Source organism: Phyllostomus discolor, chromosome 2 (genome assembly GCF_004126475.2).
Source record: "Phyllostomus discolor isolate MPI-MPIP mPhyDis1 chromosome 2, mPhyDis1.pri.v3, whole genome shotgun sequence".
Classification (NCBI taxonomy): Eukaryota; Metazoa; Chordata; class Mammalia; order Chiroptera; family Phyllostomidae; genus Phyllostomus; species Phyllostomus discolor.
The window spans coordinates 78,221,092-78,236,781 of NC_040904.2; the positions used below are offsets into that span (position 1 = coordinate 78,221,092).

General features: G+C 35.1%; 1 protein-coding gene across 3 annotated transcripts in view; it reads left to right on the plus strand.

Moving 5' to 3' along the window:
* Nucleotides 1-1,557: 1,557 nt before the first annotated feature.
* Nucleotides 1,558-15,690, plus strand: part of EPHA6 (EPH receptor A6) — a 920,707-nt gene continuing 906,574 nt past the window's right edge. For all 3 annotated transcript variants that reach the window (XM_036017966.1, XM_028504400.2, XM_028504401.2), the window contains exon 1: nt 1,558-4,591. In XM_036017966.1, coding sequence (XP_035873859.1) covers nt 4,210-4,591 — 382 coding nt within the window. In that variant the 5' untranslated portion in view covers nt 1,558-4,209. The remainder of the gene's footprint in view (nt 4,592-15,690) is intronic.

The window sequence follows — 15,690 nt, forward strand, 5'->3', positions numbered from 1 at the left end:
GGCTTTTTTAAACTTTAGCTGTCCACATGCTAAAACATACAATTTAATCTTTTAATTACTTTATATTTTAAAGTTAATGACATGGCAACAATAATATTGTTTGTAGCATATCTCTAAATTTTATATGAACAAAAGACTTAAGACAATTGTATTGAAACTATTAAACTAATATTTTAAGACATGCTTTGAGACACTTGAGGATTAACATTCTTTTTATCTATGTTGCTTCTATCTTGACCTTAGACAATGAAAATTATAGATACAAATGCAATAACTTACTCTTCTATCAGAATAAAATACTTAATACTTTCTCAAGCCTTTAAACATGATGAGTATTAAACATTATAATCCTTTTTTTCCTCAAAGGAATTAATTGCATGTTAAGTTTTTCCTCCTTTATCATATTAAAAAGCAAATAGTATTTGTAAATACCATTATTTCTACTATAAGTGAAAGCTTAGACTACTTTTTAGTGTCATATATTCTATTTAACAAAAATGCAATTATTCTTACCAGAACCCAGACCAATGATCTGAAAGAATATAAAAGAATTGTGAACAATATAGTATTGAAAAATGAGATGCGAATGCTTTCTGAATATGGGTATGATTTAAATAGACAAGTGTAGATAAATCCACATGAATATTGCATCTGGTTCATTGAGTGGCTTATAATTTTGAAACTGTCACATGTCAGCAAATATACCAACACTGCTAGAAAGTCAAAAAGAAAGTACATTTCTGTTAAGTGCAATTGCTTTTAGCTCACATAAGATAACCGTGACAATATTTAAAATAAAAAGTTAGCTTTTCAAAACAAATCATTTTACTCATATGATCATCAACTCTTCTCTGAATGAAGATAACTCAGCATATGAAAAGAGCTCAACAAATATTTTAGCATGAATGCACATATGCACATTGTATATATGTGTGTATATAAATATATATTTATATGTGTATAACCAACAACACAAATAGTCAAATGGTTATGGTAATTCCATTTATAATCATGTTTTGAAATTGATAATCATGTTACACCCATGGAATCTCCTTATAGTCAAAGGTTATGATAATTATATTTTAATTCCTCTTCTTTGAATTTTTACTTGAGGGCATGATCTTCTAGATAATACAATAGACAATACCTAAACATATGAAGCATGTTTAATATTGGGGAAAATGTTGTAATTAATTTTTTTGAAAAACTCAAACCAAAATATGAGTATGAATTATTCAACCAGTTAAAAGTAAAATACCATATTTGACTCTGACTTATTTAAACCAAAATTGTGAATTTAGGTGAAATGTAGGTAGAGGAGATGATAGAAATCCAGTTTAATCAAGCTGTTTTTGTTACTCTGAGGTAATAGCTGGTTTCACACATTGTACCATGATTTGTAACCAAGTATGAGTCCTGGAAATGAACCTTAGCTTTTATGTACTTTTTTCTCCCTTTCTTCCTTTCTTCTTTCCTTTCTCCTTCTCCTTTTCTTCTCCTTCTCCTTTCCCTCCCTCTCTCCCTTCCTCCCTTCCTTCCTTCTCTCCATCTATTGGAACCATTCCCCTCTAGCCTAATTTAAAAATAATCTTATTTGTGTTCTGTTTATATTCTATTCTCTAAAATGTTATACCCAAGCAAAGTATCAGAATTTAAAATTTTGATATTATTTTTACTCTAGGAATTTTTTTTCATTTAAAAAATCTCCTTGCAAGTCTAGTTAATTTAAAAAATGAGAAGTTTAGTACTATATTAGCATGGTTTACATTTCTAAGATAATAGTATCATTCTAAGATAATAGTATATACATTTCTTCAGTTAATAAGAATATAGTGTATTTTATCATTTTTATAAGAGGTGTCTTCTTTGGACACAATTTTTCTCTTAAGTTGTTATAAAGTCTATAAAACTATTCACTGTAGGTCAACATTTAAAATTCAAATTTAATTATAAAAAGGTCATGGAAATATATTCTTTGACAGTACAGTACATAAAAAGATAATTTTCAACCAAAACATTAGTATAATAAATTATTAAACACTTTTAAGAACATTACTTAGACATAATGATTTATACTGTACTTTAGCCCTGTAATTTTAGTTTGTTAGTTATAAATTCAGTTTACAAATGCCCATGTGATCAGTCAATATCAGTAGGAGTGGTAAAATCAGTAGCAAAATCAGATTTTACTTATTAAAGAACCAATATATAAATCCCATGCTAGTTTATCTTTTCAGAAGTGATTTGCACTCGTTTAAATTGGCGTGGACACGTTTAGAGAGCCGAAGCAGCGTTTGAATTCCTACTGGGAGTGAAAGTACAGTCACCAATTAAAAACCTTATTCACATTCTCAAAATCACTTGCATTTCACACTTCTCTCCACGCAGCTGAGTTAGACGTAGGGCATCTTTTGCATCTCTTTGCCTCCAATTGAAACCCCTTCAACTGTAGAATGTGACGCAAACATCCAAGCCGGAAAAACATCTAAGGGGAGGGTTCTTTCTTTTTAGGGATTCTCTAAGCGTGGAACACTGACCCTCAGCTCCTTCATCCACCACTCTCCCAACTCGTGCCACTGGGCCATCTCCCTCCCGCGCCCTCTGCCCTCTTTGACGATATCCTCTACCCTTTGTAATACTGCCGCTTTCTCTTCTCTGTCCACTTTTCTCCGTGGCCATACGTATTTTTTCAAAACATTCTGCTGAGTTTTGAGGAGGACCTAAGTTCCTTCCAGACGGAAAATGAGGATGGTAATAACAGAGAATAAAGTATTAGAGAACTCCCCACGCTAGCAATGTGGCTCCTCCGTGCACCCTCATCTCATTTTGTTTAGCTTGAGAGCATTCCTCTTTCCCTTAGGTTCACCGCCGGAGGAGCTGTCTCCACCTGCAAACAGTGGAGGCATTTTTGTTGTCAACTAACCCCCTCTAGCGCCCAACTGACAGAATCCGAGCCGCGGCTGCCAGCAGAGCGCTGGGCTTGGCGGAGCTCAGCAGCGCTCCGGACTCCCGCCCTGCCCTCTGTACCCGCCAGAGCCGCGGGGCGACAGTGTGAAGGCCACGGACGCCAAGCCCCGCTCCTTGTTATTCCTGCGTGCTGCCCGCCCTGGCACGAGGGCCGCCTGGCTTCACCGAGTAACCAGTGCCACGGCTCCTGACCGACTCCTCCGAGCGCTGGGAGGGAGAGGGTGCTGCATGAGGACGGCTCACGCGCGACAGCGGTCAGTCCGCCAGGAACTCGGTGCCCCCTTGAATGTGGCCACGCGCTGCTCAGCCCCTGGGCTGCTCCCAGCGCGCGGTCCGACGCTGCCACGCCGCAGACGCTCCGGGCCCTCGGAATCCCAGCCCCCACGGCGTCGACAATGCTCGTGACCTCCACCGCGCAGTTCCCGCCGCGCGGCGACGCGAAGACCTCAGGGAAACCCGGTGCCAGGCACCCGACCACATTCAGCCTGAAGTGACTCTCCTCCGCTGCTGGCTCATTGCCTTTACTTCCCTAGGACTCGAAGCAGCGAAGGCGGCCACAGAGCTGAGGCTCTCGCAGTGGTGGGCAAGTTTGGACAGCCCTCGCTGAGGAGCCGTCCGGCTGGTCCCGCGACACCACAACGCTCGCCGGGGACTGGGAGAGCTTGGCAGCGGCACTCTCCCGCTCCAGCGGCGGGGATGTGGAGAAATATGGGGGAGGCGGTGTCGGGAGCTGACTAGCCTAAATCGCTGGGCGCTGGTGCTGCCAAATGGGGAGCAAAGTGCTTGGGGGACTAAGCGGGGCCTCAGAAATGCCCAGAAAGCGGCGGCCAAGGCCGAGGCGCAGCGCAGCTGCAGCCGAGTTGGAAATCTCAGCTGTGCGAGCATCTGCCGTCGCCACACCAGCGAGGGGCTGAGGACGCAGTTCTATAGGTGGCTCGGACCACTCGCGGCCCCACGTGATTAGCTTGGCTCTCCCTGCACAGGCCGGTGGAAAGTTCCCGCGGCCCCAGCCTCGTCTCACAGCTGCTGCGCCTCCCCAGCTTTTGGCTCAGCAAGTGCCCACTTCAGTCTGGAGAGGCGCTCGGGCCGCCGCACCTGGTCGTCCTCTTCCCACCAGCGCCGCGTGGCGCCCTCCCCCGCCCCTCGCTCCCCTCCCCCAAACCACAGCCCTAGCTCCTTCCTGCGCGCGCGCTCTCCCAGGCCCAAGTGAATAGTCCTCGCGCGAGCGGGACACGGTGGTGGATGCAATTCCGTTCGCCTACAGCCGCCAGGAGTTCCCTGGCGCCGCAGGCAGCGTCCTCCTCCGAAGCAGCGGAGCCTGCACCTGGGCAGCCTGGACCTTCCTGCCCTGCCCTCGGGGCCTCGCGCGGGGGGCGCCTCGGGACACCCCCTGCGGGCCGGGTGGAGGAGGAAGAGGAGGAGGAAGAAGACGTGGACCAGGTTCCCTACCCTACACATAACACCTGGCTGCGCTGCTTCCACTTATCTTTTAGGGGGAGAAGAGGAGAGCCGGGGAGAGCCATGGGGGGCTGCGAAGTCCGGGAATTTCTTTTGCAATTAGGTTTCTTCTTGCCTCTGCTGACAGTTTGGCAGGGAGACTGCAGTCACGTCTCCAACAACCAAGGTAAGGGACCGAGCGGAGAAGCAGGAGGGAGTGGGAGGAGGCTGATGATACGAGGACCGGTGCATTGGTCGCTCCCTGCAGGTAACTTCGTCCCAGGATTGCCTTATCTGGGCTCGTCCCACGAAGGGGTCCAGGGTGTCCCCTCACCTGAACGCCTTGTCCACATTGCCTCGGATCTGCGACCCCACCAGCTGCGGTCCCTACTGTTTCGAAATGTCTTTAGAGGGATGCATGAGCCTCGGCAATAGTTGAGTCCCACCCCTGGCGGCAGCGGGACCACTCTTCGCTGCGCTGCCTCTACAGGAGGCCAGTCTTCCTGACACACGCTTAATGGAGACTTCTGGCTCTAGGAGGTTGCTCCTAGCTGGGTTACGTGTAGGGACTCACACGACTTCAGGAAAGCAAATCGCTTCCGCTCTAATCTGTGACCAAATACTAGCCTTTGCCTCCAGTAACTGCCGCCCTTGCCTCGCCGCAGCTTGTCCCCATGACCCATCCAGACATGTTTGAATTATTTCCTAGAATGGATATCTGTGCTTACGGTTTCTCTTTTCATTGTGCACACAGGGGGTGGAGGGAAATAAGCGTTAAGTGTGAATATCCAAGTTGTGAATATCCTATTACTAAAGTCCAGTCTCTGTTAGATATTTTTGGAGGAAGACTGTTTCGGTAGATAAAGTGTTAAAAATGAAGGTGAATAGTGTGTGGAAAGTGAAAGTCAGGTTTGCCAAATGGAAAGCACTTAGAATTTCTGAACATTTTCTTTTCTTCTGTTTAAACAGTTTTTGTGAGATATAGCTCATTGGATTTCTGCTACGATTCTTTAAAGATCTATAATAAATACCACCTGCAATATCTAAGTCCTCTTAGCATAAGCAGCAAACATCCATAAAAGTTTTCCAGCGTGCGTTTGGCTGAATGCTCTCATTGGCAATGTGATAACCACCAATATGTCACCTGTTATGTCACACTTTTCTAAAGACTCCAAATACAAAACTTCAGTTATAGTTACTATTTAACATAGTAGGCCTCAGGATAATTTGCAGATATAAATATGGAGGTCAGATGACATAGGAGTGTGCTCTTTTTTGTGAGGGTGAAAAGATTGAGAGAGAAGGCAAGTAAAACCTATATGACCATTTAATTTTATTTAGAAATATTCAGAATCAACATTCATTTGTGCTCATACACTTTATATTTTTTGGCATGTTTTCCTAAATACTTCTTTTTTATTTCTACCAGATTGCAATTGCAGATGCATATGTAAATTTCAGAATCATACACAACCATCATGGCTTTGAAGATGTGTCAAATAATAAGTGTCCAATTATAATGCCATACTCTCCTATGGCCTATGGCAGTGTATACATTCACACACATCCCTCATTTGTTTGTAAGAGCTATTGACATTCAATATTGAAAGGGTAGTTAACTTAATCTACTTGTGTGAAAAATAGATTGTTAAAAATAACAATTATTTACTCTGTCTTTTTATATTTTAAGAAAACTATTTTTTAATAATTGGAAAGTCAGATGTTTATATTGTACTCTGTGTTAGTAACTATAGCTACTAATAGAGATGTATACTTTGAGAGTCAAGTTTATTAGAATTATATAAAGTTTTTTCCATGCCGTAGTTCTCCTCAGTCAACATTTATTTATTCATTAAGTGCCTATGAGACACCAGGAATCACTTTAGGCCCTTGAATGTACTAACATAAATATAATATATATCTGAATCTGCAAATAACACAAGTGCCATTCTACCAAAATCTGTCAGGTGTTGAAGTACAACCTTTCAGATATTGTTAAATTAAGGACATAGAAGAGTTACTTGTTAACCTCTTCCAGTAATTTTTATCTATTTAGATTACTTTCCCATCTTTTTAAAACACATGTTATCTAAAATGTTTACCAAATATACATAATTCATGGGTATTTTTTATTAATTAGTTTAACTTAATGTTAGTGAATGGGCATTACTCAGTTTACCCATCTGTCATGTAGGATACTCATCATTGAGTAATGTTTACCCACCATTAAAGATAGTCTATGAAAACTCTTAATTTGAATTTCTATTAATACAGTAAAAACACAGGCTATGCATATGATTACACTTGGATAAAATAATACCTATCGGGTAAGTTGGATAAAATTAGAGGAGTTCTTCAAAAGAAAATTAAAGCAAAAGTTTGCTCTGATTGTTTCATCAGAAATAAATTGTTGCTTATAAAGTCCTGTTACAGCCTAAGTCACAGTGTTTAGAAATTATGCCTTATTATACCCTGGAATAACTTTCAAATACTGAAGTGATCACACTAGTAGTTAATAAAACTTCAAACTTAAAAATGTTATTTTTATGAATACTTTGGGCATATTTTATTAATTTGCAGTTTTATGGATAACATGAATTAAAGTATAGCTTACCAATTTTTAAATATTGGTGTTACAGAATTATGTATATAACATAGAAAGATTAATGTGAAGTATAAATAGGATTTCTAATATACATTATGAATACCAGTAATATGGCTAGTAGTTAATCTCAAGGAAATGATGTTCATTTTCTTAGTAACTTTTCATCTTAAAAGCTAATGGAATTCATGTTTTATTTTTAAAATTTGTTATTTTATGAATGCTAACATTTTATTTTTATATTACTTGCCTTCTGATTAAAGATATGAATGAAGTAAAAATTTTAGTGCTTTTTATCCATTTTGACCAAATTATATAAAACTCTTTATGGTTAAAATGAATGAATTCACCTTCTTCCTGCCTCCTAGTTTCTTACACTTAGAATGGGTAAAATAATGATAATGACAAAAAAATGAACTACCTCATTTTTAACATGGTGCTTAACATGTTGCTAAGAGTAACTTCACTATAGGAAGCAATCTTTTCTCTTGTCTTTTAACTGGCTGTGAAACTGTGCACTATAAAGAGAAAATAAATCAATTTGACTCTCACTTCCCATTACCCAACCTCCTTGAATTGATTAGAAGGTAGAGTTGCTTCCTGGATCACTCATCTGTTTAGTAAGTGAAAGCATGATTTGTATTCATATTTCTCTTATTCTTAATAATTTACCCTGTATTTAAGACAACAGTATTTACTAGGTGTTGGTGATTTTTATTTAAAAATAACAAATTTTGTCTTCTCAATGTCTATAAACATTTATACCTGTACTGACACTTAGGTGCATATAAAACAAAATCTTGTTTCATATGTAAATAACCATTTTCATCAATTATAGTGGTTAGTAGCCACCAGGAGTTTATTTATTCAAAGATCAGTTTAGCAAATAGTACTGTACAGTCTGAAAGAGTTGATGTAAATCTCAGTATCTGGCTCATTTTCCAAAAATCATCAATCAGATACTAAAGTAATTCATTAAATCAAAATATGGTTTGGATGCAAGAATCTAATAAGTTCAGTTTACTGCCAAGATTGTGTGAATTTATCTCCCCCAATCCTCTGTTCCCAGGTAATTCAGTGACAAGTGAAACAAGCAAAACAGTATTCTGACTTGTTAGTTCCACTGGATTAATTATTTAGGGCAAAGTGAGTGTAAAATTCAATTAAGTGATATGTAAATATAGGTGAATATACCTGAGCAGAAATATACCTGCTTAATAAAATCTGTAGCCTAAAATTAGTTGAACTGTCATAAGTATTGTTCACAAATTATAAAACTGACTATTTTAATGGTAATAGGAATTGAATTTTTTAGAAAGTTCAAAACTGACCTTTTCTGAAAATATTAAAAGGAAATATTGTTAAATAAGGAAAATTGGATGATTTAAAAATAATAATTCTAAAAGAATTTAACTTAGATAAGATTGATTTTCAGGAATAAACTATTCATAGTTGTAAAGGTACAGGAGATTGTAATCATATGCTTTCCTGTAACCATAAATATAAAAGCAACCTGGGATATAATTTTATCATACATTTATAAATTAAAATGTCATTGTGTAATTAGTTGTTATGATTAGTATTTGAAGTGGAAAGATAAAATGTTTTAATATGCATTGATCATCTAAGTGTTGTTTGCTCTGGGTTTGGGATATGACTGTATCTGAAGACATTTTCTTGCAAAATAATTATGCAGTGTTATTTAAAGATCCCTTCTTCAAACTGAAAGGAACATGAATAAAACATTTGGATTTTCCTAAGAGGAAAAAATATATATTTAATGGTATAAGACAAAATTAATGGTTAAATTACACCTTTTTACTGTTTTTAGATTTTAAACTTTTAAGTAAAGACTTTGTGTTACTTTATGTTAAAAAGTTAAATATTAAGAAAAATATTAGAATAGAATTATTTGTTTCTTCACTCATCATAAGTGTAAACTACTTAACTACCAAAGGCATCATAGATTTCTTCTATTTCCTTCTACCAATCCCTTTTCCCTATCATGTGCTTCATATCTCAATCATACTCTTTCTCTCATCACATATGTGAGTACTTGTAACTATATAGTCCATCTGTCCCAAATGGAGAAAGAATAGATCCTGTTTTACACTTTTACATCAACAAAGCTCTACAGTAATAGAAGTTTTTTCATTGTGTTCTTGATTCAGCATTTCTTAAGAGTATAAATGTGGTGGAAATCAATACATGTAGTTAAGTAATCAAAATAGGTTGGCTTTGTCCAGTGTACATTGTCAATCATATAATCAAACTAAATTTATACGTCTACAGTATTTTTAATAAAATTGTATTATTTAAGGTGTGCAGCATATGTACTACGTCAGCATTCCAATCAACTTGCAATTTATTAAAATGACATTATTTCTTTTAAAATGGGAATTAAATTACTTCTGCTTTTGCCTAATTTTATTAAGTATTATTTTCTGGAATCTAATATTTGGATGATGGAGAAAAAGAGATAAGTGAGGAAAACATTGTCCATGCCCATATGGTATCTATTTCTAGTAAGGGAGACTGGCCAAAAAATGTTAGGTAAAATAAAATGATAAAAGCTCTTAGATATTTTACGGAGGAAACAATAAAGGCATTGAGATAGGGAATAGCAGGAGAGACCTGCTATTTTAAGTGTGATGGTTGGAAAGACCTACCTGGGGAGGTGACATTTAAGCTACATTCTCAGGGAACAAAAAGAGCTAATTGTACAGAATGGGAAGAAGTGCATTCCAGGTAGAGGGAACTGCCTGAACAATGACCTTGAAGGGAAATGAGCTTGATATATTTGAAGGACAGAGTTCAGTGTGACTGGAGCTTACTGAACAAGGGAGAGTAGCATGTCAGTTGTGAAAGATAGTCAGGAATCATGTCCCACAGAGAAGAAAATAAGCCATGGTATGGAGTTGTATTTTAATATTTAAGTAAAATGTGAAGCTTCTGAGAGATTTTAACCAATTTTCATTTTAAGAGCATTATGGCTGGTGAGCAAAGAAATTAGAAGATGGCAAAGGGTAGAATTAGGAGTCTTTTGAGGTTGTCCAGGAGAGAGGTTATGTTGTATTGGCCTAGAGTAGTAAAAATATAGAGAAGATGGACTTGAGATACATTTTTGGAGGTATAATTTATGGAACCATCTTATCTTTACAGAGAAATAAGTGTAGATATTCAACATTTAAGTTATTTTCCCAGGGGCCCTAATAAAATTTCCATTATCCCCCATAAAAATGACTTTATAATTATTGGTAATAGATAGGGCATAGGAGGGATAGGGTGAGTCTATTTTCCACTTTATTCAGCTCAGACTCTGATTTAAAATACAATAGAATCTTCATAGTGCAGTTTTGCTATTTCAAACTCTTGTATATAATATATATTTGTTAGATGAAAAATGCAATTTGTTAATGCATTTCTAACTTGATAACTTTCCATGTATAGTTAGATTTTTTTCAGAGTCGGTAATGGCACAAGCAGGTGGGGACAGCTTCACAAAGCAATATAGTAATCCAGCAGATTCTAGTTTTTAGCTAAAAAGAGCAGTATTTGGAAGTTTGGCTCATGTGCCAGTTTAATTCATTTCTGTTATGGTCATATTACTGTTACTGAAAACAAAAGAAATCTAGGTGACACTAGATATAAAATAGGTGTGTTTTCAGACAGTTTCCATTAGTCTTCTTTTTTTTCTCAGCATTTGTTAAAATGAAAAGAAACATCTAAGAGACCCAGAAAATGAGATTTTGGGATAAATGATAATTTTGGTAACAAGGACAAGGGAAGGAACCATTAGGTTTTCTATGAAATAACAATAAATTGCATGCAATTTAAAAAGTTTCCCCAATCTATTAAATTATTCATTACTTAGAGTTGCCTTTAATTGTACTATAGAAATAAATATATAGAAGCATACAGTCCTAACTTAAACAACAGTCATATATACTTAGTGTATATTTAGAAAATTCACACTTTGGAGCTTCTTCATTTAAACATTTTCAAATATTCTTAAATATATATTTAAACAGTAAATCTTACAGTTTAGTACCTAGAATGTTCTGGAAAATACTACTTTTATAGTTATTCTCTTTGATAAATATTATGGCTTATGGGATATATAATTTTAGTTTTCAATAATATTCTGAAACTAATGAAACCATTCATTCTTTTAACAGATATTTATTGAAGGCCTATTTAATAAGAAGTGTCCCAACTATATGTTAAAAGAGAACTTTCCCTCTCAGAATAGAAGATACAGGGAAGAGTTTCCAGGCTCCTTCCAGATCTGACAAGAAAACTTTGTTGTTGTTTTCAAATTAGTTCCAAAATCAATAAGAAAACTTTAAAAGCACATTTGTTAAATATGATAATATATAACAGTACTGGTGATCAACCCTCATAATATAAAGCATATGACATGTATTAGAAAGTAATAACTACTATTTCATTGTATTTTATCTCAGAGTTAAAATAAGCCCCTCAAAAAACACATGTTAAGCATCTCCCTTGTGTTCTTCAGCTAGGTTCTTAGGCTACAACAATGATTATCACACAGTTTCTGTTCTTTAGAAACTCAGCCTGCTCTGTTGATGTTATATGGCTTTGAATGATTGATGTTAACTCTTTAATTACATGATTTTTATAAAATGAACACTTTTATACTAAATTAGATTATGTGGGAGAGGAGTAAATAAACACTATCAACCATTATATGTGTTTTATTTATAAAACTGAGTTTTCTCATATTAGTTTTCTATATATGTGGGTATACATTCTGTTTAATTACATGAATATAAAAATAAATATGTATTTTAAAAACATTCATATGTAGAAAACAAGTATTTCACATATGAATGGCATTCCATGGACTGATATGTGGAGTTTTTATTTAAAGAATATTAGACTGGCTTATTCTGATTTGTTTATTTAAGGTATTGTTAATTATTAAAAACAATCATTCATATTAAAGGTATAAGTTTCCAGTACCAAATATTAACAAATGTACCTCTTGACTGAGCTTTGAAGTGAGAATTGTGATGAAAGTGTGTGTTTTCAGTACATGTCCAGAAAAACACATTGAGCTACTTTTCTAGGATACTGTTGAGTTCTCTGGCCATTGGCCTGTCTGATGACCCCTACTTAGTGGATATGATTGAAAATATGTTGCTTTTCCTCCTATTTCATTTCATAACTTTAGGAATAAAAGTCATACTTAACTTTTATAGGGTTATTTTTTCTCTTTATTAAATTTACTGGAGTGACAATGGTTAATAAGATTATATAGGTTTCAACTGTATATTTCCATGATATATGATCTCTATATTGTGTTGTGTGTCAACTATCCAAAGTCAAATCACTTTCCATCACTATATATTTGACCCACTTTATCCTTTACTATTCCTTCAACCTCCTTCCCACTGGTAACTGACATACTGCTATCCATCTATGAGTTTTTATTCATTTTTCTTGTTTGTTCCTTTGTTGCTTTCAGTTTTATATCCCACATATGAGTGAAATCGTGCTTCTTAACTTTTTTGTCTGACTTATTTTGCTTAACGTGATATTCTCAAGGTCTACGCATATGTTTGCAAATGGCAATATTTCGTAGTTTCTTGTGGTTGAGCAATATGACATTGTATGTATGTATCATGTCTTTATCCAATCACCTTTCAAAGGGCACTGGTTGTTTCCATGTCTTGGCCACCATGAATAATGCTTCATTAAACATAGGGATGTATATGTCCTTGCAAATAAATTTTTTCCATTTTTTTCAGGTAGGTAACCAAAAGACGGGGTTCTATGTCATATGGTAACTCTATTCTTAATTCTTCGAGGAACCTTTATACTATGTTTTCCATAGCAACTATACTAGTTGCTATGGAAAGGTCAGATTCCTTTATTCCCACATGCAATAAATGAAGGTTCCTTTTTTTTTGCCACTGCCTCTCCAACACTTGTTATTGCTTGTCTTGTTAATAGACATTCTAATAGGTGGAGATGGTATCTCATTGTAGATTTGATTTGCATTTCCCTAATAGCTAGTTGAGCATCTTTTCATATGTCTGTATTTCTTCTTGGGAGATGTATCTGTTAGGTCCTCAGCCTATTTTTTAATTGTATTGTTTGTTTGGTGTTGAGTTGTATGAGTTCTTTATATATTTTGGATGTTAACCCCTTGTCAGAGCTGTTGTTTGCAAATATCTTTTCCCATTCAGTTGGTTACCTTTTTGTTTTGCTGGCAGTTTCTTTTGCTTTGCCGAAACTTTTTAGTCTGATATAGTCACATTCATTTAGTTTTGCCTTTACTTCCCTTGTTTTGTGGTCAAATTCATAAAATCCTCTCTAGGACTAAGGTCCATAAGTTTACTACCTACATTTTTCCCTGTGTACTTTACTGTTTCAGGTGTTATATTTAAGTCTTTGATCAATTTTGAATTAATTTTTTATATGGGGACTAACAGCAGTCTAGTTTCATGCTTTAGCATGTGGCTTTCCAATGTTCCCAGCACCATTTATTGAAGAAGCTTTTGTCCTCCATTGTATGTTCTTGGCTCCTTTATCAAAAATTATTGGAGGAAAAACATGTATGTACATGTAATTTTATTTCTGGGCTCTGTTCCATTGGTTTGTCTGTTTCCATGCTTTTTGATCATTGGAGATTCAAAATAACATCTCCTCAGAAACTTAATGTTTAGGAGGTAGAAATAGCTAATTAATTATTTTGCTCTTGTAATGTAAAGTATCTTTGTACATATCTAGAATAAAAAGTAATCACTAATATAAACATTTACATATAATTTATTTAATTAATTTACTGATAATAGTAGAGATCATTCAGGTTGGCTATCTATATTATGATACTTACATTTTGTGATACATGAGAAAAAAGAGAAAAACATGGTGCTATAGATAGTATGATATCTAAAATAAAGCACTTAGTATCTTAAAAGGTCAATGTATGGAAATTTTCCTACCTATGGTGATTATAATAGGTATATTTAAAGCAAGTTAATAAAGAGTAATATTTTGTATACTAGGAAATAAAAAGGCATTAGTATGCATTCCAATTAAGAATTATCTAAAATTAATTGAAATGATTGTCCCCAAATTTGAGTTGAATTATGGCTTAAAATCACTTTAATTTTTACTTTTAAAGACAGAAAAATTTTTCCTGTGCTGCTATAATATTTTAATATTGCTAAAGATAATAAAAATGAAGTATATAATTAGTGAGTTAAACTATGTAAAGGCCAGTAAATAAGTTATTCTAAAACTTAGTATCTCAGAATCCTGAATTTATTTTAAGTATAAAGAAATATCTATAAATGTATCAAAATGAAAGAAAAATAAGGATAGGTAAAAAGCTGAATTATGATACTATTTTAAAAATGAATCTATTTGGTTAATAAGTCTTTTTTGTTATATATCTAACAGTACTCTTGGTCAGATTCTTTAATCTCTGCAGGTACAGAAATGTCCACCAATGATAAATCTTAGCTCAAACTTTTTAAAAAAGAAAGCATCTAAAATTTCCTTCCACCCTTTCTCCCCCTCTGAATTTAGAGTATACTCACATAATAGTTATCATGTGAATGCAAGTGAAAATAATTAGTAGTTGCCATTAAGTGTGATGGGAAATAGCTAATCAAACTAGTAGAGGGCATTGAACAAAATCATAAGAGTTCTGTCAATTTCTAAAATTAGAATCTATAATTTAATCCAGTTGTTAACAATTAGTATAATACCTGAACAAAACAAACAAAAAAAACCCAGAGTGTAATAGTCAGGAGAATTTTAGAATACTAGAATATTTAATAAGGGAAGCTCACTGTTACCTTGGCTATTTTATATGCTCAATTTAATGAGGGAGCAATCAGAAAGAGATCTCAAATTTAATCACAAAAGGAAACACAAAATTTCAGTCGTGTATATTATTAGTATAGCATATTGCTTAGCATGGTTTAAAGTAAAAAGTAAGATGCTCTAATTTTATTGTTACATTCATGATGCTGCATTAGGATAAAAACGTACCTGTAGTATAATAATTTACTATAGTATGACTTACTATAGTAAGTCATACTATAATAACTTACTATCTTAAAGTGTTATAGTACAATGACTTCACTTTATAGATTAGAAAAACTATAGATCACCTAGGTTATTTAAATAACAATTTGGTAGTTTGCTTAATAAAAATACATGTATAAAACCTTTATAATATTCACTATTTTATGGCCAGAAATCTATGGCCAGTATATCTATGAATGTATGAATTGTGTTTTAGATTATTCAAGAGCCCCTTTTACCCAGTAAAGCAGAATGAAAGTTAAGAATGAATTTTAAAGGTTAGTATTTTAAGGTATAATATGCTTTTTAAAGCTAAGTGACATTTTTTAACTGGAAATGTTACTGAATGTTGAAATCAAATTAAATTTGTTAGCCTCTTTCTGTTATAAAGTTCTCATACTTTTTTTATTGCAATGTAGCTATAGTTACCTTTGTTTTTTGCTTTTATTTTTATTTTTGTCATCCAGCTTTGGTTTTTAATTTATATGGTTTATTCATATATAATTTCCTAGCATTCTCAAGCTACATAAATAGTAAATGTATAGTTACCCAATTTTTAAATGAAATCTATTTATATCTTCTGTGTTTTTTCTACTGTGCTTGGCACAGGAAAT